Raw genomic sequence first — 21,910 nt, 5'->3', positions numbered from 1 at the left:
CGGATCTAAGGAGGAAATTTCAAGTGAGAAGTTTACCTTTGGATTATTTCTGCAAAGTGAGTAACTATGCCTGATTATTACAGAAAACGTTACTTCAGCATAGAGCAACCACAGAGCCACAGGTGGATCCATCCTTCTGCCACATAACTTACAGTAGGGACTGACAGACTGCAGGCTTCCAGCTTGCCAGGTTGGGTACCGGCCTCAGAAAGGAACCCTACCAGTGTGCTGTCTGATGCAGGTTCGCTGGCCTGCGGGTGGAATGGATATCCTGTCCCACTGCCCTTCGGAAGAGACATCTTCCACCTCTATTCCACTTGGGTTTTATTTTGTTTTTGGAGCTCCAGCCTCAGTGAGCTTGATCTGAGACTTTTCTCTGTGCAATTATTCTGCACCAACCCCACGCCAGCAACCAGGGAACAGTACGGTGGCCTCTGAGTGCTCTCCTTAGATCCTGGTGGTAGCTTCTGGAACGCCCCTTTCTGTCATCTGATACCGTGCATTGCATAGTACCTAGCAATTGATAGACCACTTTCTACATCTTTCATTGTGACATTAATTCTGACTCATAAGGTTTATCCAAGGCCGCATTTCCTCCAAAATATTCCCTGGAACTTTGTATACTCTAAGAAATGAAAGCAGTTATTTATGTTCAAGTTTTTTTCCTGGGAAATAAGTTTGGGCAAAACTAAGTAACAAAAATAGTTTATCTGCTGTTGAGTATCTTCCAACTGCAAATACATAAATGTGCACACTGAGAATCTTCAAGCCCAGGAGAATGGCTGTGACATTTCGAAGTGGAAATCCTTGTCATTGGCCCACAGCTGTAATGTGATCCGTGTGGGGCTCAAGCCTTGTCTTTGGTCTGTTTGGGAGCCATTCCTGTTCCCGTTGTCTTAGAATTGATGCTGCAACAGTTTCTCTGGGATCTAACAGTGGTGGACCTTTCAGAAACCAACTGTGCAAGTGCCTGTGTCAGATTCCAGTCTCTTGGCAATGGAGCCAGCTAGTTTTGCTCACCCCCAAGCTGACGCTTCTTACAAGCTTTGCAATTACTTCCAGATCCCAGATGAAGATTGGCCCACCAGGAAATCTAGCCTTAGTGCTGTTTTTATCTCCCCCGCCCCTTCAGGAGTGAAATATTCTCAGTTATTTCTTAAAGATCAAAACTGTAATATAAGAATTACATGATTTCCAAAGGTTGGGGGGGCCTTAGCCTGCATGTTTCTAGTTTGCCTGTTTGCTATGTAAATAATTGTCCCTGCATCTTTTCTCCTTATAATGGGTTTCACTTCAGTTTATTTTTCTCTTTAAGGCTTTTTCCAAAACTGAGAATGTGGAATGTACTTCATTTCTTAGCAGTTTCAAAGTTTTGATTGAGAATATATAGCCTATTGCTCAGTCTCCTCTTTCAGTATATACTCTCTTGTATCCTGAACTTGGTTTTAATTATAAATGTCATCAGTCATTTCCTTTGGTGTGTGGATCTAATGTCGTTACTTTCCAGAGCCTTTTGTGTTCTTACAGTTCTGAAATTTAGATCTTTTGTTTTCTGAGCCATTAATCTAATGGTTGAGTGGTTTGAACTTGATAGCTGTGAGATTTTTGAGCGTCACTTAACCTCTTCAGTTTCTTCTTCCCATAAATTGATAATAATGAAACCTAATTTGTAGGATTAGAAGAGATTATCCATACAAAAAACACTGAAGCCCATAGTGAGTGTCCAGCACATCTCCTCCATTGCTACTTTGAGATGCCCCCATGCCTTCCAGCCTAGGTGGGACTGCAGAGAACAGGTGCTGGGAGCAGGTGAGCATGGGCTCCAAGTGCACCTGGCTGCCCCTGGGGGTCACGCGTGCCTGCTGGACCTCCCCTCGCTGTTACCATCTTCCTGTTTGATACTTTTCCTACCCCAGTGCTTCAGTCAGTTTCCCTTTCTTTCTTGGACACTAAAAAATGTAGATAAATAAAATTAGCAATGAAACTAACCAGGATATTGCATAAGTCATTTAATAGGTTGGTAATACGAACGTGCTAATATCTGTCCTGTCTCCATGTTGATGAACCAGGTTTCCCAGCATGACACAGGTCTCAGAAGTGTACGTGTCTGTTGAGCGTAGTGGGCCATTATAAGTCTCAGGTCAGCTTTGTTACAAGGTCCTTGGTAGGAGAGCGTAGGTGCACACTTACATGCTCATGCATGTGTCTGCTTGTACATGTGTGTTTGCCCTCTCGTGCTCCTGGACATATCTTTATTTTGGAAGAATTAGGTAGAAATGATAGAGACAGGCCAAGAGAACTAGGATTTATTTTCAGTTGACTATTCTAGTCGCTATAGATTTTGTTTTGGGGACCAGTGTTGCTACTTTTCCTCTTTTTATTACCAACTCTTGAAATTCCGGTTAAGGAAATTACTACTTGCCCAAGCATCTAATCTGTTAGAAATTTTGTTTTCCTAGGTTTTTCACCCCAGTTTCCTCTATAGGGAGTATGAGAAATCCCAATGTGTTTTTTCTCATTGAATCTAATTAAAGCATTGATTTGCACCTCAGGGTAACAGCATTGTTACCAGCGTGGGTAATTCACAGCCACATAATTAAGGAGGTAAATTAGAGCAAGGTGTTCCAGTAATATGTCTTAGACTCCGTGGAGCTCGCATAATGTACGACATTGTAGAAACTGACCATGCCATTGTTCCTTGACTTTTTACCAATGAGATCTTTTCTTTTTAATTTACGCAGGTTGAATGATCCTAAAATGTCTGAAACAGAGCGCCAGTCCATGGAAAGTGAGCGCGCAGACCGCAGCCTCTTTGTCCAAGAGCTCCTTCTGTCCACTTTAGTGCGCGAAGAGAGCTCGTCCTCAGACGAGGATGAACGGGGGGAAATGGCAGATTTTGGTGCTATGGGCTGTGTAGATATTATGCCTTTAGATGTTGCTTTAGAAAACCTAAATTTAAAAGAGAGTAATAAAGGAAATGAGCCTCCACCACCTCCTCTTTGATGACATCCCAATTCGCAGACAATGTCCTCTGTGCTGTATTTGCCAATGAAAGTGGACAACAACTATCTTGGGTTTGTTTGGTGATTGTAATTTCAGGTCTGTCACTCTTGTTACATTGTGTACATTCAAAAAGGAAGAGAGAAAATATATATGATAATCATTTCCACTTAACTAATTTTTACTTCTAGCAGGTAAATGTAGGTAGCAGTGCAGGGGTGATCTCTGCTTCCTGCACCCTGACATGCAGAAGGCTCTCGTAATACTCCACATTCAAACTGAAGAGGAAAATGGAAATCTCTAATGAAGCTGCTGTGTGTATTTATGAATATTAATGAATAAAAACTGCTTGGATGGTTTACCTTAACTACTGCATGAGGTTTTTTGCAGCGTGCATGAGTTTTAGTGACCTTGTTATTTAAGAAATTTAAATACAAGGAGTAAAACTTAAAACAAACATAAAAGCCCAAAGCTTTCCCAAACATTATTCAATGGTTACGAGGCAAAAAGAGTTCCTTGACAAAGTAGCTTTTGAATAATGTCTGCCTGAATCACCTTTCTTTGTGTGCCTCCTACGCACAAGCCAGCTCTGCAGTGGACCTGGGGTCGTAGCCGGTGTCGCTCCGCCCTGTGTGGCTGTCCCGTCGCCCTGTCAGTCATCTTCCGTGTGGAGCTCAGCCTGTCTAACTCATCCATAGAAGATACACCAGTACAGCTGCTGTGGGAATCTGCTGCAGGCGTCTGTGTGTCCTGAAAACAAGTCTTGTTCTCTTTGTTGAAAAAGTTCTTTTTGTGGTTGTTGAAAATTTTTTTCAATTGTTAAATATGTTCTATTCAGGTGTAGATGAATTTCATTTATTCACTGTTCAACAAAGTTAACCTGGATTATGTTGTCTTTGTTTTTGAAAATCTCACCTTCTCAATCATATGTTGCGTTATTTATGTATTTGCTTCATAGTTTTGCTGAGACAGATCAGTATCAGGGGAGCTTTGAGGATTTGCCTTCCCAGACTTTGTCAATATATTACAACCAAATTCTTAATGCTAACTTTAGCACCTTTTTATTTATTGGGTTTTTTTTTCAAGCATAAAAAGTAAAGCCTTTTAATTGAATCATGCCACCTATATGCCTATATTATTAATCCTATGTGTAAAAAAAAAATGTACAGCTTTCTTGGGTTTGTTTTGGGGTTTGAAGGGGCTGGGATATTTTTTATTTTCTGTTCCAGTTTTTGTGCATAGACTTTCACAGTAGCTCCAAGGCAGGGACAGTGGGTTTGGGGGTCGGGGGGGCAGTTTTTGGAATGTAAATTTAGGACTTTTAAAAAAGGTGCGCACAGCTTCTGATAAATTTATAACTAGACTTAACCTAATCATGTCTTGTTCCAGTGCTCTCTCTCCTCCAAGCCCTTCCCTCTGTCTCCCCTCTCTCCTCCCATCTGTGTTTCTCTGTTTCTTCAACAAGCATACAGACTCGAGCACCCTCCGGTGTTCTCCTGAGAACTGTGAAGTCCATGCTCATTCAGATGTAACCAAAAAAGATGTCACCCCACATTTCTTTAAAAAACAAAACAAAAAACTGTGGCTTCTCCTCCTCTGAAACTTCAGCCTCCAACAATGTCCAGATATCCTAGCTTTGTTTTCTTTAGTCTCTGTGATGGAAAATGTTTTCAAGGAAAATTTTACACAGGCTTCTGGTTACACTAGAAGTCCAGTCCAGTAGGATTTTTTTTTTTTTTTTTTTTTCAATCGGTTGTTAAGAGGTTTCCAAAACCAGTTTTCAAGCTGTGGTCTTTTCACACACATCTTCTGCACATACGTCACACATTTCAATAAAGCATTTTCAAGACTGTTGGCCACTTGGATTTCTTTGGTGTTGGTGAACTAGCCTAAACATTATTCAGAGATTATATATCTCTAACCTATTTTTTTGTTTTTGTTTTTTTGTTCTTTTCATGCTTGACTTTGAAGGTCCTGATTTTGTATGAATGCATTACTTTGGATGTGAGAAATAGAAATTGTCAATTATGTGCTTTCCCTTTTCTGCACAAATTCTGGGAAAATGTAAGATCCTTTTTTTAAACATGGTTTGAGGGAACAGCTGTAAGTCCAGTCAGGGCAGTTTAATTTAACTTAGATGATCAATTTGACACTTCAGAAGACCTAAAGGTTCATAAAATTCCATCTCATACAGAATACTGTATATTATTTTTTACCAGATATTTTACAAATACCTCACCTCATCCTGTATGTAATCAATAATAATGTATTAGGGTAGAAAGACACAGATTATCAATATAAAAAATATATTTAAGCCCTTCAAATTCTTGTGTCCTTTTCTTTAGTTTCTTAATTAACATCGTATTATTGGAATTACTGAATAAAAATAATTGCAAAGACTGTGATGTAGAGGAGAGAAAATCAATATACCACTGTTTATCTTGGCTATGGCTTCAGGTTTCTAAGAACTAGATCCTGAGTTTTGAGAGGTTTTGGTTTGGTTGAGTTTTGAGTGAGTGTCTAGCATGGAAGTTTATAAGTGTTCTACAATGCTTGTCTTTACTTCCTGTATGGAAATAATTTAAATCTTTCTGCTCAAGATATTCTGGTAGAAATTTAACGTCATGACTCATATAGAACACGTTTCCTCCCCCACCCCCCCAAAAAAACTAGTGAAGAGGAAGACCTGCAGGGGATGTTGAAACTATATATTTTTTCTATTTCTGATACACTGTGTTTTAAGTATCCAGAAGTAATTCCTGTAGGGGTTCATGGGCTTCCCATTCCTGGATATTTAGTCACGGAGAACAACAGAATTTTGGAATTTGACTGAAATAGTAGAATCTACCTCATGACGTCCTCAGGTTTTCATTCATTTCGTTTTCTAAAATACTAAAGGTCTCTTGAACAAATAGAAATGCCTATGCTTTTATGACCATGGTCATAAGATAGAAGTTCTATGATTGGTTACAGTGAAATATTTGGATTTGTATTTAGATTGTATCAGTCTTTTGTTTATTTTCTTTTTAAATCACAGAGTTGAAGCCTAGGTTATGTAGTAGATTCTTATTTCATTTATAATTAGATTCAGGCAGTATAAGAGAAGGCCCCTTTCCCTATGAACGACCCACAAAGAAATGTAGTTTAGGAAAGCAGATTCCATTACTAGACCTATGGAAGCAATACAAAAATCCATCTGTTCCATTATCCTCCCCCCAGTTTTCTCCCTCTCAATACTTGAATTTTCAATGACGTACAAAGAGATTTTATAATAAGCTTCTTTCTGGTCTGTGGGCCATTAGTTAAAAGGAGTTCACAGAGTTCTCTCGATGGCCCCTCATAGCATGACCCCTTCATGGCTCTTGAGCCTCACAGACTCTCTAAATCTCAGCTCTTTTTAAAGCTATATAAGGAAAGGTGGTCAAGAGGAAAGATAGTGGGAGGAGGTGGTCGGCAAAAGGCAGTCTTCTGAATGAAGTCCCAGCCACTGAAAAGTGTCCAATAAAACAGGTAAGTGTACTGTAACTGGAGTCTCATATGGTTAGTGCAGTAATGGGTAAAAAACTATCCAAGTGTAACAGGAGTGGGTGCTAGAAGCTGTTTGACAAGTGTATCTGTTTTGTAGCGTAAAGCCCCACATCAGGGTTTAATATATGAGAGAGCTGCCATGTCTCCCTTATTTGCAGATACACTTTTGGAGGAACATGCAAAATTGATTTCATGTGCAATAAGTAAAATGCCAGGTATGAAACTTTCCCAGAATTATATGCTAAAGTTGGTGTTAATTCTGGCACAAGGGTCAGGCTTTTCTATGCTCATTTATTTTCAGGGGGCAGGGAATCAGGGAACCTTTGCCATGCGGCTTGCAGGATCTTAGTTCCCCAACCAGAAATTGAACCTGGGTCCCAGCAGTGAAAGCGGTGAGACCTAACCACTGAACCGCCAGGGAACTCCCTCCGTGCTCTTTTTTGAAGTTCCACTAGGCACTTAAAAACCCAAAATAGCTCACTCTCTGAGACATGGTTAACTGAAGCCCCGGGTCCAGGCTGAGCTGGAGAGAGGTTTAAGTTGGACCATAAGATGGGGCAGCAGTTTGCAGACTTGCTGGTCATTTGTAACAATGTTATGAGTTTCTTTGGCTTTTAAATATGGCCTTAAATTCGTCACAGTATCCCAAAGCCAAGTTTAGATGACTTTGTTTCTCAGAATAATATAAAAATAATTCTTTGTGCCCATTGACCTCAACCATGCCTAAGCAATGCTTTGTTTCTGATGAGTACTCTTAATTTTCAACTCATCTCTGTCAAGTAATTGTTCTATAAATACATGAGCTTGGGAAGTTCCTTCTTTAAGGAACCCTACAGCAAGCCTTGATAACTTGGTTAGCAGATTCAAATAAGAGAGATTATTCAAATCTCAGACAGGCTGGTCCAGAACATAACAATCTTAGTTGCTATCAAGTGGGTAGTGCCTTGGCTAGCCTCCTCAAATTACAACGATGCTCCCCTCAAGGTTTCGGGTCTCATAGTCAGTAGACCTTTACAGCAGTAGTAAAAGAGATGATTCACAAAAAGAAACCCTTGAGTAAAGAAACCCTTGAGTATGATTTTGTATCCCTGTTTAGCTGTTCTTGATATACAGATAGTGCACAAAAGTTGAATGTGTGTGTCTGACCTGAAGCCCTGTGGGCCAGGTGTGCACACACCCTCCTAGAGTGGATTTCCTCCGGCCGAGACTGATGAGCTCTAGTCTGAAGAATTCACTGATCCCTTAGGAACCACCAAGAGCCTAGTACTTTTGCTTTGCAGACAGTGGGTGTGGCCTGCTCTGTGTGCATAAACCACCATCACCCCTGTCTTCTCATTCATACATACTTAGCTGAGCTCTCAGTGGGTCCAGAGCCTTGGCCTAAGCCTAAGCATAATTTACAACTTGTAGTTTCTATAGACATTCCCTCTGTAAGAAGATTCTTCAGAAATGCTCCTACAGGAGTCTTCCTCTATTGGGAGTGTTTTCAAAGGTCACCAAGCCTGTTGCATTTGGTAGAAAAGGTGACCAGTCTGATCTGGTGAGTGAGCTACTCCTGGAAATCTTGTCCGACTGGAGTAAGTGTGTTTAGAATCCTGCTTTAAACATGAAATATTAGTCTGCATTTGAAAGCAAAAGTGTTAGTCACTTCAACCCTGTCTGACTTAGAGACCCTGTGAACTGTAGCTCACTAGACTCCTCTGTCCTTGGAATTCCCCAGGCAAGAATACTGGAGTGGGTTGTCATTCCCTTCTCCAGGGGATCTTCCCAACCCAGGGATCGAACCCGGGTCTCATGCATTGCAGGCAGAGTATTGTCTGAGTCACCAGGGAAGCCTTTGATAGCAAAGCTGCACAAAAACAGTTGGGACATCCTATTCTGTAAGCTTGGATGAAGTCCCAGCTCCCTCCTTTTAGGTCTTCTGAATGCAGATAAGAGATTTAAACACGAGGTAGAAGCAGAATATTCTTAAGGTAAGATTTTGCAGTACTCCTAAATTAGCAAGTGTACCAGACCAACTAGGAAGCAGGCTTCAGCCACGCTTTCTTCGAGTTGAAGATTTCATAGACTTTTTTACACCCTGGTCATATAAGCTGTTCTAACCAACCCCGACTCTTTTGTGGCGATATGGATTGTAGTTCTTTACCACTAATGCCACCTGGGAAGCCCCAACAGGACACTAGTTTCACCAATAAAAAACATTTTGGGATATACAGCGTGCTAATGAAAGTTTGCTGCTTCGCAAAAAAGAGATTGAGTGGACCCAAATGAATGGTAGCGACCATGTTCACTGACAACTCTGAATTAAAGTTTTTAAGTAAATTACATTGTAATAGGCTCCCAGACTAACTTACACTGAACCCTTATATGGATTATCTTTTATAACCTAATCACTTGGTCACTTAGCTTATCTGTGTTCTGATTAGAAAACATTTTGGGGTACATATGTATATACAAACTGTGTTAAACACAGCACTTTTCATTTCATTCATGGTGGAGCTTCAGTGACTGTCTTGCTTCCATCTTCGAAGTAATGCTCAACAGACACTGGTACCAGTGTCTTAACTGTTCTATAGGGAACTTTTGTAGTTTAAAATGCCCCAATGGATCTCTTATTCTTGACCCTCTCTGCTCCCTCTCCTGTCTCCTCTGTCTTCCATCTGTGTGTGTGTTTTGTGTTTCCAGTGACACCTGAGGTTTTAGGTCCATTTGTCTACAGAATTTTCCAGGACCCATTCAGGTTACCCCAAGACCCATTGCTGGTGGCACTTTGGAGGACCATGAAGGCTGCTGAGCCAGGAGGGGAAGGTGGGGCCTCTGCTCAGTCCAGACAAGGACCTGGGAGTAGTTACCTACTCACAGCCTCACAGGACAAGTGAAACTAAAGAGACAGGACTGGGGAGGAGACCCCAGAACTTTATCTGCACAGCACGAGTCCCACCACCAGAGAGAAGGTTCAAAGCCTGCTCCCCATCAATTTTTCCCCCCTTAAAACTCCCTATTGGCTTTAAATTTATTTATTTATTTATTTATGGCTGTGCTGGGTTTTTGTTGCTGAGCAAGGGCTTTCTCTAGTTGCAGCAAGTGGGAGCTACTCTTCCTTGCAGTGTACAGGCTTGTCATTGCAGTGGCTTCTCTTGTTGCAGAGCATGGACTCTAGACACATGGGCTTCAGTTGCAGCAAGCAGGCTTAGTAGTCATGGTACACAGGCTTCGTTGCTTTGCAGCATTTAGGGTCTTCCCAGACCAAGGGTCAAACACGTATCCCATCTGATTAAACCATAACCCACTGCATAGATTTCTAGGTGTTTGTCCAGTGGCCATGGTGCCAGACATTCTCTTCACCCTGCCCAATCTCAAATTGCTTTCCAGGCACCCAAGAATTGGCTAAGATTTGTTAAAAGTTGCAACAAAGATTACTTTTCACAACTTCAGTTCAGTTGCTCAGTCGTGTCCGACTCTTTGCGACCCCATGAATCCCAGCACGCCAGGCCTCCCTGTCCATCACCAACTCCCGGAGTTCACTCAGACTCACATCCATCAAGTCAGTGATGCCATCCAGCCATCTCATCCTCTGTCGTCCCCTTCTCCTGCCCCCAATCCCTCCCAGCATCAAAGTCTTTTCCAATGAGTCAACTCTTCGCATGAGGTGGCCAAAGTATTGGAGTTTCAGCTTTAGCATCATTCCTTCCAAAGAAATCCCAGGGCTGATCTTCAGAATGGACTGGTTGGATCTCCTTGCAGTCCAAGGGACTTTCAAGAATCTTCTCCAACACCACAGTTCAAAAGCATCAATTCTTCAGCACTCAGCTTTCTTCACAGTCCAACTCTTACAACCATACATGACCACTGGAAAAACCATAGCCTTGACTAGACGAACCTTTGTTGGCAAAGTAATGTCTCTGCTTTTGAACATGCTATCTAGGTTGGTCATAACTTTCCTTCCAAGGAGTAAGCATCTTTTAATTTCATGGCTGCAGTCACCATCTGCAGTGATTTCGGAGCTCAAAAAAATAAAGTCTGACACTGTTTCCACTGTTTCCCCATCTATTTCCCATGAAATGATGGGACCAGATGCCATGATCTTCGTTTTCTGAATGTTGAGCTTTAAGCCAACTTTTCCACTCTCCTCTTTCATTTTCGTCAAGAGGCTTTTTAGTTCCTCTTCACTTTCTGCCATAAGGGTGGTGTCATCTGCATATCTGAGGTGATTGATATTTCTCCCAGCAGTCTTGATTCCAGCTTGTGCTTCTTCCAGCCCAGTGTTTCTCATGATGTATTCTGCATATAAGTTAAATAAGCAGGGCGACAATATGCAGCCTTGACGTACTCCTTTTCCTATTTGGAACCAGTTTGTTTTTCCATGTCCAGTTCTAACTGTTGCTTTCTGACCTGCATACAGGTTTCTCAAGATGCAGGTCAGGTGGTCTGGTATTCCCATCTCTTTCAGAATTTTCCACAGTTTATTGTGATCCACACAGTCAAAGGCTTTGGCATAGTCAATAAAGCAGAAATAGATGTTTTTCTGGAAGTCTCTTTCACAACTTACTATGCTGTTATTAGGTAGACATTGTTATAGAGCATTTCACCTATAATTTAGGGCAGTTTTGATGAAGTATTTGGAAAATGCTCAGCTTTTAGAGGGCTTCCCTTGTGGCTCAGTTGGTAAAGAATCCTCCTGCAATGCAGGAGACCTGGGTTTGATCCCTCAGTTGGGAAGATCTGCTGGAGAAGGGAAAGGCTACCCACTCCGGTATTCTGGCCTGGAGAATTCCATGAACTATATAGTCCATGGGGTCGCAAAGAATTGGACACTTTTCACTTTCAGCTTTTAGATGTTTATAAATTCTTTGCGATAACAGATGATAGTTAAGAAAAAGAATGGAATAAGATTGGTGGAAAGAAGCAGTGTTGAAAAGATTGCAATGAACGATAAGAATGTATATGAATGTTCAGGGGATTAGGGTTCAGGACTCTCCTGGTGGTACAGTGCATAAGAATCTGTCTGCCAATGCAGGGAACATGGGTCTGATCCCTGGTCCGGAAAGATTCCACATGCTTTGGAGCAACAAAAGCCCGCAAGGCACAACTACTAAGGCCACATGCTGAAGCCTGTGCACCTCAACAAGAGAAGCCATGCAGTGAGAAGCCTGTGCTTTGCAATGAAGAGTAGCCTCTACTCACCACAACTAGAGAAAGCCCATGCCCAGCAACAAAGACCCAGCACAGCCAAAAATATATAATTTTTTTAAAGAGAAGAAATTAGGGTTCAGTTCATCACCTGACGTTTCCTTCTCCCAAGTCAAAAGTACCCAAGTCAGGGAACTCCCTGGCGGTCCAGTGGTTAAGACACAGCGCTTTCATTGTGGGGATCTAGGTTCCATCCCTGGTCAGGGAACTAAGATCCCACAAGTTGCATGGTATGGCCAAAGGGAAAAAGTACCAAATCGTGACGACTAGAAGACAAGTCCTGGGAAATCATTGGTCAAGTGTCTGAAATTTGGGGGGATTCCTTGGATTAATGATGTCGCTCACCTTGAGGGTGTGGGGAGATGATGGTGTTCCTTAATCAAAGGCTAGAACTTGAAATTCACCTCATGGATTAAAAGATGTATGCTTTCAAATCAAGAGCAGTGGATGGGGCTTGAAAGGGAGTTGAGTTAAAAGTGCAGTTTAAACCGGGAGAATGGACCTGTGGGATTAAAGTTCAGAGTTGGAAAGGTCCGATTGCCCTCTGAATGCAGGAGTTTCCGAGTTCCCATGGAAACACACCTTAAAAATGACAGGGAGAAGATAAAGTGCAGGGGCACAAGCACAGACGTGGGTTTTAGTCTAGATCCACCACTTCCTAGCTGTGTGGTCTTGGTTGAGATAATTAACCTTAATTAAACTGTGCCAGTTTCCTCACTATTAAATGAAACTAATAATAATATTAAATAATGTGCTCAGTCAGTTCCTGGCACAAAATAATCATTCAATAAATGTAGGTGATCAGTCAGGTGACAGAGAACAATGTGAAGATTCCCCTGGGCACATACCCCAGACCAAGGAAAACGTGAGCTTCTGCAAAGGCAGCACATTGATTAACGCTTACAAGAGATTCTAGCAACCATCTCCATTGAAGCTCAGTGACCTAGTAAAAGCCACAAAAACTCAAGAGTCTTTAACTGAAGAGTTTGCAATCGGAGGACAGAGGTATCTCTCTCGGTCAGGTGACTGCAGGTCTAAAGAATAAGATTAACCAAGACCCTCCTAAGCACCCTGCCACCTGTCCATTGACTCAGTGTGTTGAGCCCTCCTAAGTGCTGGGCACTGTTCATGTACTTGAGTTTACAGAGGACAAAGCAGAGTTGTCCCCAGCGTACCGAATAGCACAGTCTGCTTACGTTTTGTTTTGTTTTGTTTTGTTTTGTTTTTGGTCACACACGGTGTATGTGAGATCTTATTTCCCAGACCAGGGATCGAACCCGTGCCCCCTGCAGTAGAAGCTTAGAATCTTAACGAATGGTCCACGAGGGAGGTCCCCAGTCTGCTTTCTCTTCAGTTGCTTAGGGAAAAATTGGCTGGAATCATTTCCTTCTCTTTGTTTCCTTGTATTTCACATCCATTTATTTATTTTTTCAAGTGCTTACCATGGCACTTCAGGTGCCATGAGGCTGCCATAACAAAATACCACAAACTGAGTAGCTTAAAGTAACAGAAACATATAGTCTCACACTTCTTCCTGAAACCAGGGGTCGAAAAGCCAGTGTCAGCCACCACACTCCCCCTGGAGTTACTCTGGCCCCTTCCTTGCCTCCTCCAGCTCTGGTGGCTCCAGGCATTCCTTGGCTTGTGGCCGCATTGCTCCAGTCTCTGCCTCCGTCTTCACATCGCCTTCACCATTTCATCCGTAAATCCTGCTGACTCTAATTCCACAGCCTGCCCACGAACTGACCCTTCCTCACCATCTCCACGGCTGCCTGGGCCCAGGCCACCACCATCTCCGGCAAGGCCATTGCTGTGGTCTCCCCACCAGCATCCCAGTCGCCTCAGGATCAGTCCTCAACGCAGCAGCTGGGCCACCTTGTTAGAACCAGAGGAGATGCAGTCCCTTCGCCCCTCAAATCCTCCCCAAGGCACCCTTCTCTCAGAAAGAAGGCAGAGTTCTTGCCATGGCCCCAGGGCCCTGCAGGGTGTGGTTCACATCACTCGTCTGTGCTCATCCCCTGCTGCTCTCTTTACTCCCTGGCCTCAGACTTGCTGGCCACCTCGATGTCCTCAGGGGACTTTTGCCTTCGTAGTTCCTTCTCTTGGAGGGTCTGCCTTCCCTCACCTCCTCCTCTTTGTCTGTGAGACCTTTCCTGATCCTTCAGTTAAAAACAGCGATTCCCGCACCCCAGACTCCCCCAGTCCCTGCCCGGCTTTATTGTTTCCCCAACACTCCTGTCACCATCTGACTCCCCCTCATACTCACAGATATACACACACACACATATACACATACACATATGCACACATGCACACACCTGAACACACATATATTGGGTTAGTACAAAAGTGATCACAGTTTTGGACCATGAGTTTTAAAATCTTTATAACTAGGCTCAAATAATAGGAACCATTAAAATCAACACATTTTTGCCAATGAGAAATAAGTTTGCTTATTCCTATAGTGTAAAAATCTATGCTTTGGGATTCAACGAACTCTTGGAAAGCATTTTCTGCCTCCTACTAGTTATGGAAGCATTTTCCCTGCAAAAAGTTTTCCAGATGCTTGAAGAAGTGATAGTCGGTTGGCGAGAGGTCAGGTGAATATGGCAGACGAGGCAAAACTTTGTAGCCCTGTTCATTCGTCTTCTGAAGTCTTGGTTGTGTCACATGCAGTCGGCCGTTGCCATGGAGAAGAAGTGGGCCCAGCCTGTTGACCAATACTGACTGCAGGTGTTGCAGTTTTCGGTGCATCTCATCAATTTGCTGAGCCTACTTCTCAGATGTAATGGTTTCGCTGGGATTCAGAAAGCTGTCGTAGATCAGACAGGGAGCAGACCACCAAACAGTGACCATGACATGTTTTTGGTGAAAGTTTGGCTTTGGGAAGTGCTTTGAAACTTCTTCTTGCTCCATCCACTAAGCTGGTCATCACCAATTGTTGTAAAAAATCCACGTTTCATCGCACGTCACAATCAAGAAATGATACATTGTTGTTTGGTAGAATAAGCAAAGACAACACTTCAAAACAACAATTTTTTAAATTTGCTGTCAGCTCAGGAGGCACCCACTTATCAAGCTTTTTCACCTTTCCAATTTGCTTCAAATGCCAACCAACCACAGAATGGTCAACACTGCGTTCTTCCGCAGCTTCTCCTGTAGTTGTAGGAGGATCAACTTCAATGATAGCTCTCAATTGGTCATTGTCAGCTTCCAATGGGTGGCCACTGCACTCCTCACCTTCAAGGCTCTCATCTCCTTTGCAGAACTTCTTGAACCACCACGGCACTGTATGTTTGTTAGCAGTTCCTGGGCCAAATGCATTGTTGATGTTGTGAGTTGTCTCCACTGCTTTACGACCCATTTTGAACTCAAATAATAAAATCGTTTGAATTAGATTTTTGTCTAACATGAATTCCCTGGTCTAAAATAAATATTAAAAAACAGGAAGTAATAAGTCATTAGCGAAAAAAAAACATAAAGCAAGAAATGCACATTAAAATGATGTATAACATAACCACATTTATTTAAGAATATATTCCAATATCAAACAGAAAAATTCAACAATGCAAGGCTGCAATTACTTTTGTTCCAACCTAATATATACATGAGTTTGGGTAAACTCCAAGAATTGGTGATGGACAGGGAGGCCTGGCGTGCTGCGATTCATGGGGTCGCAGAGAGTCGGACACGACTGAGCAACTGAACTGAACTGAATATATACATACACGTGTGTATATACATACATATACACACAGATACATTCATACACACATAGACACACATGCACACACATAAACATATACCCATATACATGCACATGTATATACACACATATACACACACACACACACATACTCCTGTGCACATACATAAACATATATACATGCACACACACGAGTCCCAGCTTTCTGTCAATATTATTTGTCACTAAATCCCTGCACGTACAATGATGTTCGGCACATAGTAGTTGCTCCATAAATATTTATGGGATGAAAGGATGACTATTGAGGGCCACGTGCTATTAAGAGTGAGTTTTATTATTTTAAAGGTTCACACCAATATAGAATACTCAGTTATTGTGGATAAGAGTTTGGCAGTTTCTCAAAAGATTAAACATAGTTACCATTGTTGTTGTCTAGTCACTCAGTCATGTCTGATTCTTTTGCAACCCCATGGACTATAGCCCACCAAGCTACTCTGTCCATGGATTTCCCAGGCAAGAATACTGGAGTGGGTTGCCATTTCCTTCTCCATATGACCCATCAATTCCACTCCTAGGTATATATTCAAGAAAATTAAAAACATTTGTTCACACAAAAACATATACATGAGTGTTCAGAGCAGCATTACTCATAATAACAAGAAAGTAGAAGCAACCCAAATGTCCTTTAAGTGATGAATGGATAAAAAAAAACTGGATATAGCTGTGCGGTAGAGTATCATTTGACCATAAAGAAGCATGATGTTCTGACACGTGCTACAACTTGGATGGGCCTTGAAAACTTTAAGGTAAATGAAAGACGCTAGACACAAAAGGCCATATGTTGTATAATTCCATTTAAATGAAATGACTGGAATAGACAAATCCACAGAGACAGAAAGTGGAGTAGTGGTCACCAGGGGCCAGGGAGACTGGAGAATGGAGAGTGACAGCTAATGAGCGCAGAGTTTCTTTTTGTTTTCTTTTGTTATTAATGTTTGTTTATTTGGCTGCAGCGGGTCTACTTGTGGCATGTGGGCTGTTTGATCTTTGTGGAGGCATGCGAAGACTTAGTTGTAGCGTGTGGCCTCTAGTTTCCTGACCAGGGATCAAACCTGGGCCCTCTGCATTGGGAGCACAGAGTCCTAGCCACTGGACCACCAGGGAAGTCCTCAGAGTTTTTGAAGTGAAGAGAATGTTCAGAATTAGGTAATGGTGACAGTTGCACAATTCTGTAAATATACTAAAACACTTAAATGTATACTTTAAGATGGTAAATTGTATGTGAACTTTCTCTTAAATATATATATATGTATATACCTGTGTTAGATACTCTTTTATCCCTATCTTACAGATGATGAAACAGTGCCCAGCAGAAGCTCTGCCCTGCTGCCCCTCAACTATACTCTAACTTGTGTCTTACAGGATCATCCTGCAGTAACTTAGGTCAACAGGAGGTGAGTTGCCTAGAGAGTTGCTGCCCTAAGGTCCTTTCTAACCTGTTATTGTTATTTAGTCCCTAAGTCGTGTCCAACTCTTTGCAATCCCATGGACTGTGGCCCACCAGCCTTCTCTGTGCATGGGATCTTCCAGGCAGAGTACTGGAGTGGGTCACCATTTTCGTCTCCAGGGGATCTTCCTGATCCAGCAATCAAACCCTGCATCTACTCCTGGCAGGCCACTTCTTTACCCCTGAGCTACCTGGGGCTCTCTACCATTCAGGAGCCTGCTGTGAGGCCATTTCTCATCCACGCCCTGGTTCCCACTTGTCTCCTTGGCTTTCAGAAGGATGTGTCTGGAGCCCCTGAGTCAGTCCATAAAACTGCTTGGCTCAAGTTGAGTCTGGGCTTCTGCACAGCAGGGCAGCCCACTGCCCCTGCCATCTGTCACTCAAACCATCAGCTCGGGGTTGTCCTGTAGGGACACCAGTTGCTGACATCATGCTGATTTTGCTTTTTCTGTCTGTGTGTGTAACGTTTGGTCTAAATCCACATGGGCTCAGTACCTCTTTGCAGCCCAACCCATGGAAGTGTGGCCGGCCAGCCTGGCAGCTGAAGTGGTGATCCTCATTGCCCTGTCAGCTACCATACTGCTGCCTGGGGAATGCTTGACACTGAAAAGCAGGGATGAAACAAATTTCCCTAGGCTCCACCGCTGCTGGAGCCGAGAAACTGACCAGGTAGAGTGACTCGAATTAGACAAAGGAAAATTCATCTGGCATGATAGCTAATGAGACATGATAGCTAATGAGACATGCATGCATGCTAAGTCACTTGAGTCATATCCAACTTTTTGAGACCCTATGGACTGTAGCCCGCCAGGCTCCTCTGTCCATGGGATTCCCCAGGCAAGAGTACTAAAGTGGGTTGCCATGCCCTCCTCCACGGGCTCTTCCCAACCCAGGGATCCAACCTGGGTCTCCCACATTGCAGGCAGATTCTTTACCATCTGAGGCACCTGGGCTATTGCCTCTCAAATTGCCCCTGATGTTTCCAGATGCTGGAGGTCATCACCATGAGGAATACTAAGGTCATGACACATCACCTAGGCCTTCTTCATTTGCCAGCCTGACCTTTCAGCTGCCTCTTCCGTCCTCAAGACAGACAAGCTTGCCTCATTCCTATGAAGTTGAGGCAGCAGATCTTGCAAAGTTTCTGCTTGTCTGTCGTGGAAGGGATCAATTCCGCAGCCATGGGAGGGATGGAGGTGGTGGTAGGGCTGCAGGGCCATTGTGAGTGGACCCTATGCTGACGAAGAGGCAAGGAGGGCTGGGAAGTGCCCTGTCGGGGAATGAATTCCAGTGCTGGGTGAGGCTGGGATTTCACAACATCTTTCCTCTGAGCCTGACTCTCCTGCTCTGTGAGATCCAGGGACAAATAGCTTCCTCAAAGAGACCATCTGTGTCAATGAGCAGGCATCAAGTCTGTGAAGTCACCTGGCAGTTTCACAGCAAGAAGCCCCAACAATGGGTCCAGTGAGGAGAGGTCTGGGCAAATGCATGCTTCCATGACCCCACCCATGGAGAAGTCTGTCCTTCCGGCTCTAAGAGCAGACAGGCACTGTCTGGTGAGAGATTTTTTTTTTAATATATATATATTTATTTATATTTGGCTGCACTAGATCTTTGTTGCCTGCATGGGTCTCCTCTAGTTCTGGTGAGCAGGGACCACTCCCTAGTTGCGGTGCCCAGGCTTCTCATCGCAGTGACTTCTCTTATTGCAGAGCACGGTCCCTAGGGCTCAGCAGTCGTGGTGCATGGGCTTAGTTGCCCATTATGTATGGAATCTTCTCCGGCCAGGGATCAAACCCATGTCCCCTGCACTGGCAGACAGATTCTTAACCATTGGACCACCAGGGAAGCCCTGGTGAGAGATTTCTCAACAGTCTCAAAATCAGCTCTGAGCCAAGTTTTGCATCATTGAGCAACTTTTATCCTTTTACTCAACTCTGTGGTCCAGTCAAGCCAGCAAGAACCAAGCAGAGTGACTTCCCTGATGGTCCAGTGGTAAAGAATCTGTCTGCCAATATAGGGCACGGGTTTGATCCCTGCTCCAGGAAGATCCCACATGCCAAGGTGCAACTAAGCCCCTGAGCCACAACTATTGAAGTCACACTCCTAGAGCCCCACGTTCCGCAACAAGAGAAGCCACCGCAATGAGAAGCCTGCACACCACAGCAGAGTAGCCCCCACTCGCCACAACTAGAGAACGCCTGCACGCAGCAGCAAAGACCCAGCACAACCAAAAATAAATATAAATAAAGAAATAAATTTTAAAAAGAACCAAGCAGAACATTTTTCAAGGAGCCTTGAAAAGGGGGTGGCCTCATATTGAATATGGATTCTGCAGAGGTGTCTCCCTATTTAGAGAGAAAAAAACTAAGCTTGCCAGCAGCATGGATGTGTTCTAAGTTGCTTCAGTCGTGTCTGACTTTTTGCAGCCCTGTGAACTCTAGCCCGCCAGGCTCCTCCGTCCATGGGATTCTCCAGGTAAGAATACTGTCATGAGTTGCCCTGCCCTCTTTCAGGGGATCTTCCCCACCCAGGGATGGAGCCTGCGTTTCTTACACCTCCTGCACTGGTAAGTGGATTCTTTACCACTAGTGCCAGCTAATGTTTACTGCATCCTTAGTTTGTGCTCAGTTGCTTCAGTCGTGTTCAACTCTTTGAAACCCCGTGGACTGTATCCTGCCAGGCTCCTCTGTCCATGGAATTATCCAGGCAAGAATACTGGAGTGGGTTGCCATTTCCTTCTCCTTTAAACCAGGAATTTAGATGTATAATTTCATCATCTCATTTAATTCACTGTCATTACCCCATTTTACAAAGAACCGAACCCTGAGACCCAGAAGGGTTACATAACCTGCCCCAGGTCACACTGGCCTGTGGGATGGGGTATTTCACAGCAGGGTGAGGTTGGAGGTTCTTCAGGCAGAGACAGAATCTGGAGAGCCAACCTGCATTCAAGAAATAAGGATGAAGTTCAGCATGTGGCCACCTGGGGGCAGTGCATAAACACCAAATGGAAAAGCCACCCACTGCCCAACCCTCTTGAAGACCTCCAAGGGGTCCCCTTGTACACTTATTTTACAAATTTCCCGAGCGATAGTGGGAATCTTTCCTCCTATGCAAGGATTCTCTCAACAGTGGGCCAGGAAGGACTACAAAGCGATAGAGAATAAGTGGCAGCACTTACCACCTGAACCCCGGGGGTTGCAATAATCCCTGGAAGCACCAAGGCTGATGTGGCAGCCAGCAATGGATCAGAGCAGAAAGGAGCTATGGAGATGGTGATAGAAACATTTTGGCATGGCCACGGACAAAACAGTTGGTTAGCCAGCAAGAGCAGTACTCAAACTGAAAAATTCAGGATGACGGTGATGAAGTCACATGCGTGCTCAGTCGTGTGCAAATCTTTGTGGACCCCATGGACTGTAGCCCACCAGGCTCCTCTGTCCATGGGATTTCCCAGGCAAGAATACTGGAGTGGGTTGCCATTTCCTCCTCCGGGGGGGGTGTTCCTGACCCAAGAATGAAACCTTCATCTCCTGCGTCTCCTGCGCTGCCTTTGGATTCTTTACCACTGAGCGACCAGAGAATCCCTGATAAAGGCACACCCCCTTGCCTATTTCTACGCAGAGCCAGTTTTTGAACCCAGAATCCATTGACTAAAGAAGAGGCTGGAGGGAACCCTGGTGGTCCAGCGGTTAGAACTTGGGATTTTCATTGCCAAGGCCTGGGTTCAGTCCCTAGTCAGGGAACTAAGATTGTGGAAGCACTGCAGCATGGCCAAAAAATAAAAATTAAAATATAAAAGAAGAGACTGGAACTCCAGGCAGATGGCCCTGGTGATGAATGGCAATTGAATATGGTAATGATTCCTTTTGGCCTTCTCCCAAATGGGACCTATGGCTACTAACCTGGGTAATTAAGCATTGGGAAACACCTAAAATTTGGAGAAAACTTGCCCACAGATTCCCAGTTGACTTTGATAACTTGAGATCCATAGCCCCTAAAGGACAGGAGCCTGTAGGGCAAGGGAGTAAATGGGAGTCAATGGAGTTCTAGCCAATGTCCACTTTGGAGCAGGTCCACTGAGGCTGGTAGAACCCACGGGCATTTCCCTTGTCCCTGCTGTGTGTTGGAAATACACTTGGTGAGTTGGCTTAATCCCAAGAGTTCTTTTAATTATAGTGATTTGAATGAGGATATAATGGCCTCTCAATGTAGTTTTAATTTACTTTTCCAAATTGACTAATGACATTCAACATCTTTCACATGCTTATTAGACACTCATATATCTTCTCTAGTGAAATGTTTATTTTGCCCATGCATATCTTGATTGGTTTGTTTATCTTCTTACTGGGTTCGGTTTCCGATATATTCTGGAAACAAGTCCCTACCACATATAATTTGTGTAAATAATTTCTTCCAGTCTGTGGTTTATCTGTTCATTCTCTTAATAGTTTCTTTCACAGAGTGAAAGTTTTTATTTTGATGACATTCCATTTTTATTGATTTTAAATTCACATAATATAAAATTAACTATTTTCATTCTTTTCCACAGTAGCTGCACCATTTTACAATTGCAGCAGCAATGCACAGTGTTCTAATTTCTCCACATTCTCACCGACACTTGTTATTTTCCATTAAAAAAAAAATATCCATTCTAATTAATGTGAAGTGGTATCTCATACTGGGTTTGGTTTACATTTCCCTTATAACTAGTAATACTGAGCATCTTTTCACATGCTTACTGGCTAACTGTATATCTTATTGGAGAGATGTCAGGGTAAGTCCTTTGCCCATTTTTAAACTTGGTATATGATTATGAATATTTATACGAAATATTTTCTCTTGTTCTGTGGATTGTCTTTTCATCCTCTTGATAGTGTCCTTTGATATACAAAAGTTTTTAATGTTGTCTCTCTAATCCATTTGACTTAACTTTAAAATATAAGGCATGAAGTTCATTTTTTTTTTGCATATAG

General features: G+C 43.2%; 1 protein-coding gene across 1 annotated transcript in view; it reads left to right on the top strand.

Moving 5' to 3' along the window:
• The window catches only part of KCMF1 (potassium channel modulatory factor 1), a 79,039-nt gene extending 74,185 nt beyond the window's left edge, over positions 1-4,854 (top strand). Inside the window, exon 7 of the mRNA XM_027555564.1 lies at positions 2,742-4,854. Coding sequence (XP_027411365.1) covers positions 2,742-3,003 — 262 coding nt within the window. The 3' untranslated portion in view covers positions 3,004-4,854. The remainder of the gene's footprint in view (positions 1-2,741) is intronic.
• Positions 4,855-21,910: the final 17,056 nt, after the last annotated feature.

This window comes from Bos indicus x Bos taurus, chromosome 11, assembly GCF_003369695.1.
Source record: "Bos indicus x Bos taurus breed Angus x Brahman F1 hybrid chromosome 11, Bos_hybrid_MaternalHap_v2.0, whole genome shotgun sequence".
Taxonomy (NCBI): domain Eukaryota; kingdom Metazoa; phylum Chordata; class Mammalia; order Artiodactyla; family Bovidae; genus Bos; species Bos indicus x Bos taurus.
This window is presented reverse-complemented; position numbering and strand designations above follow the sequence as displayed.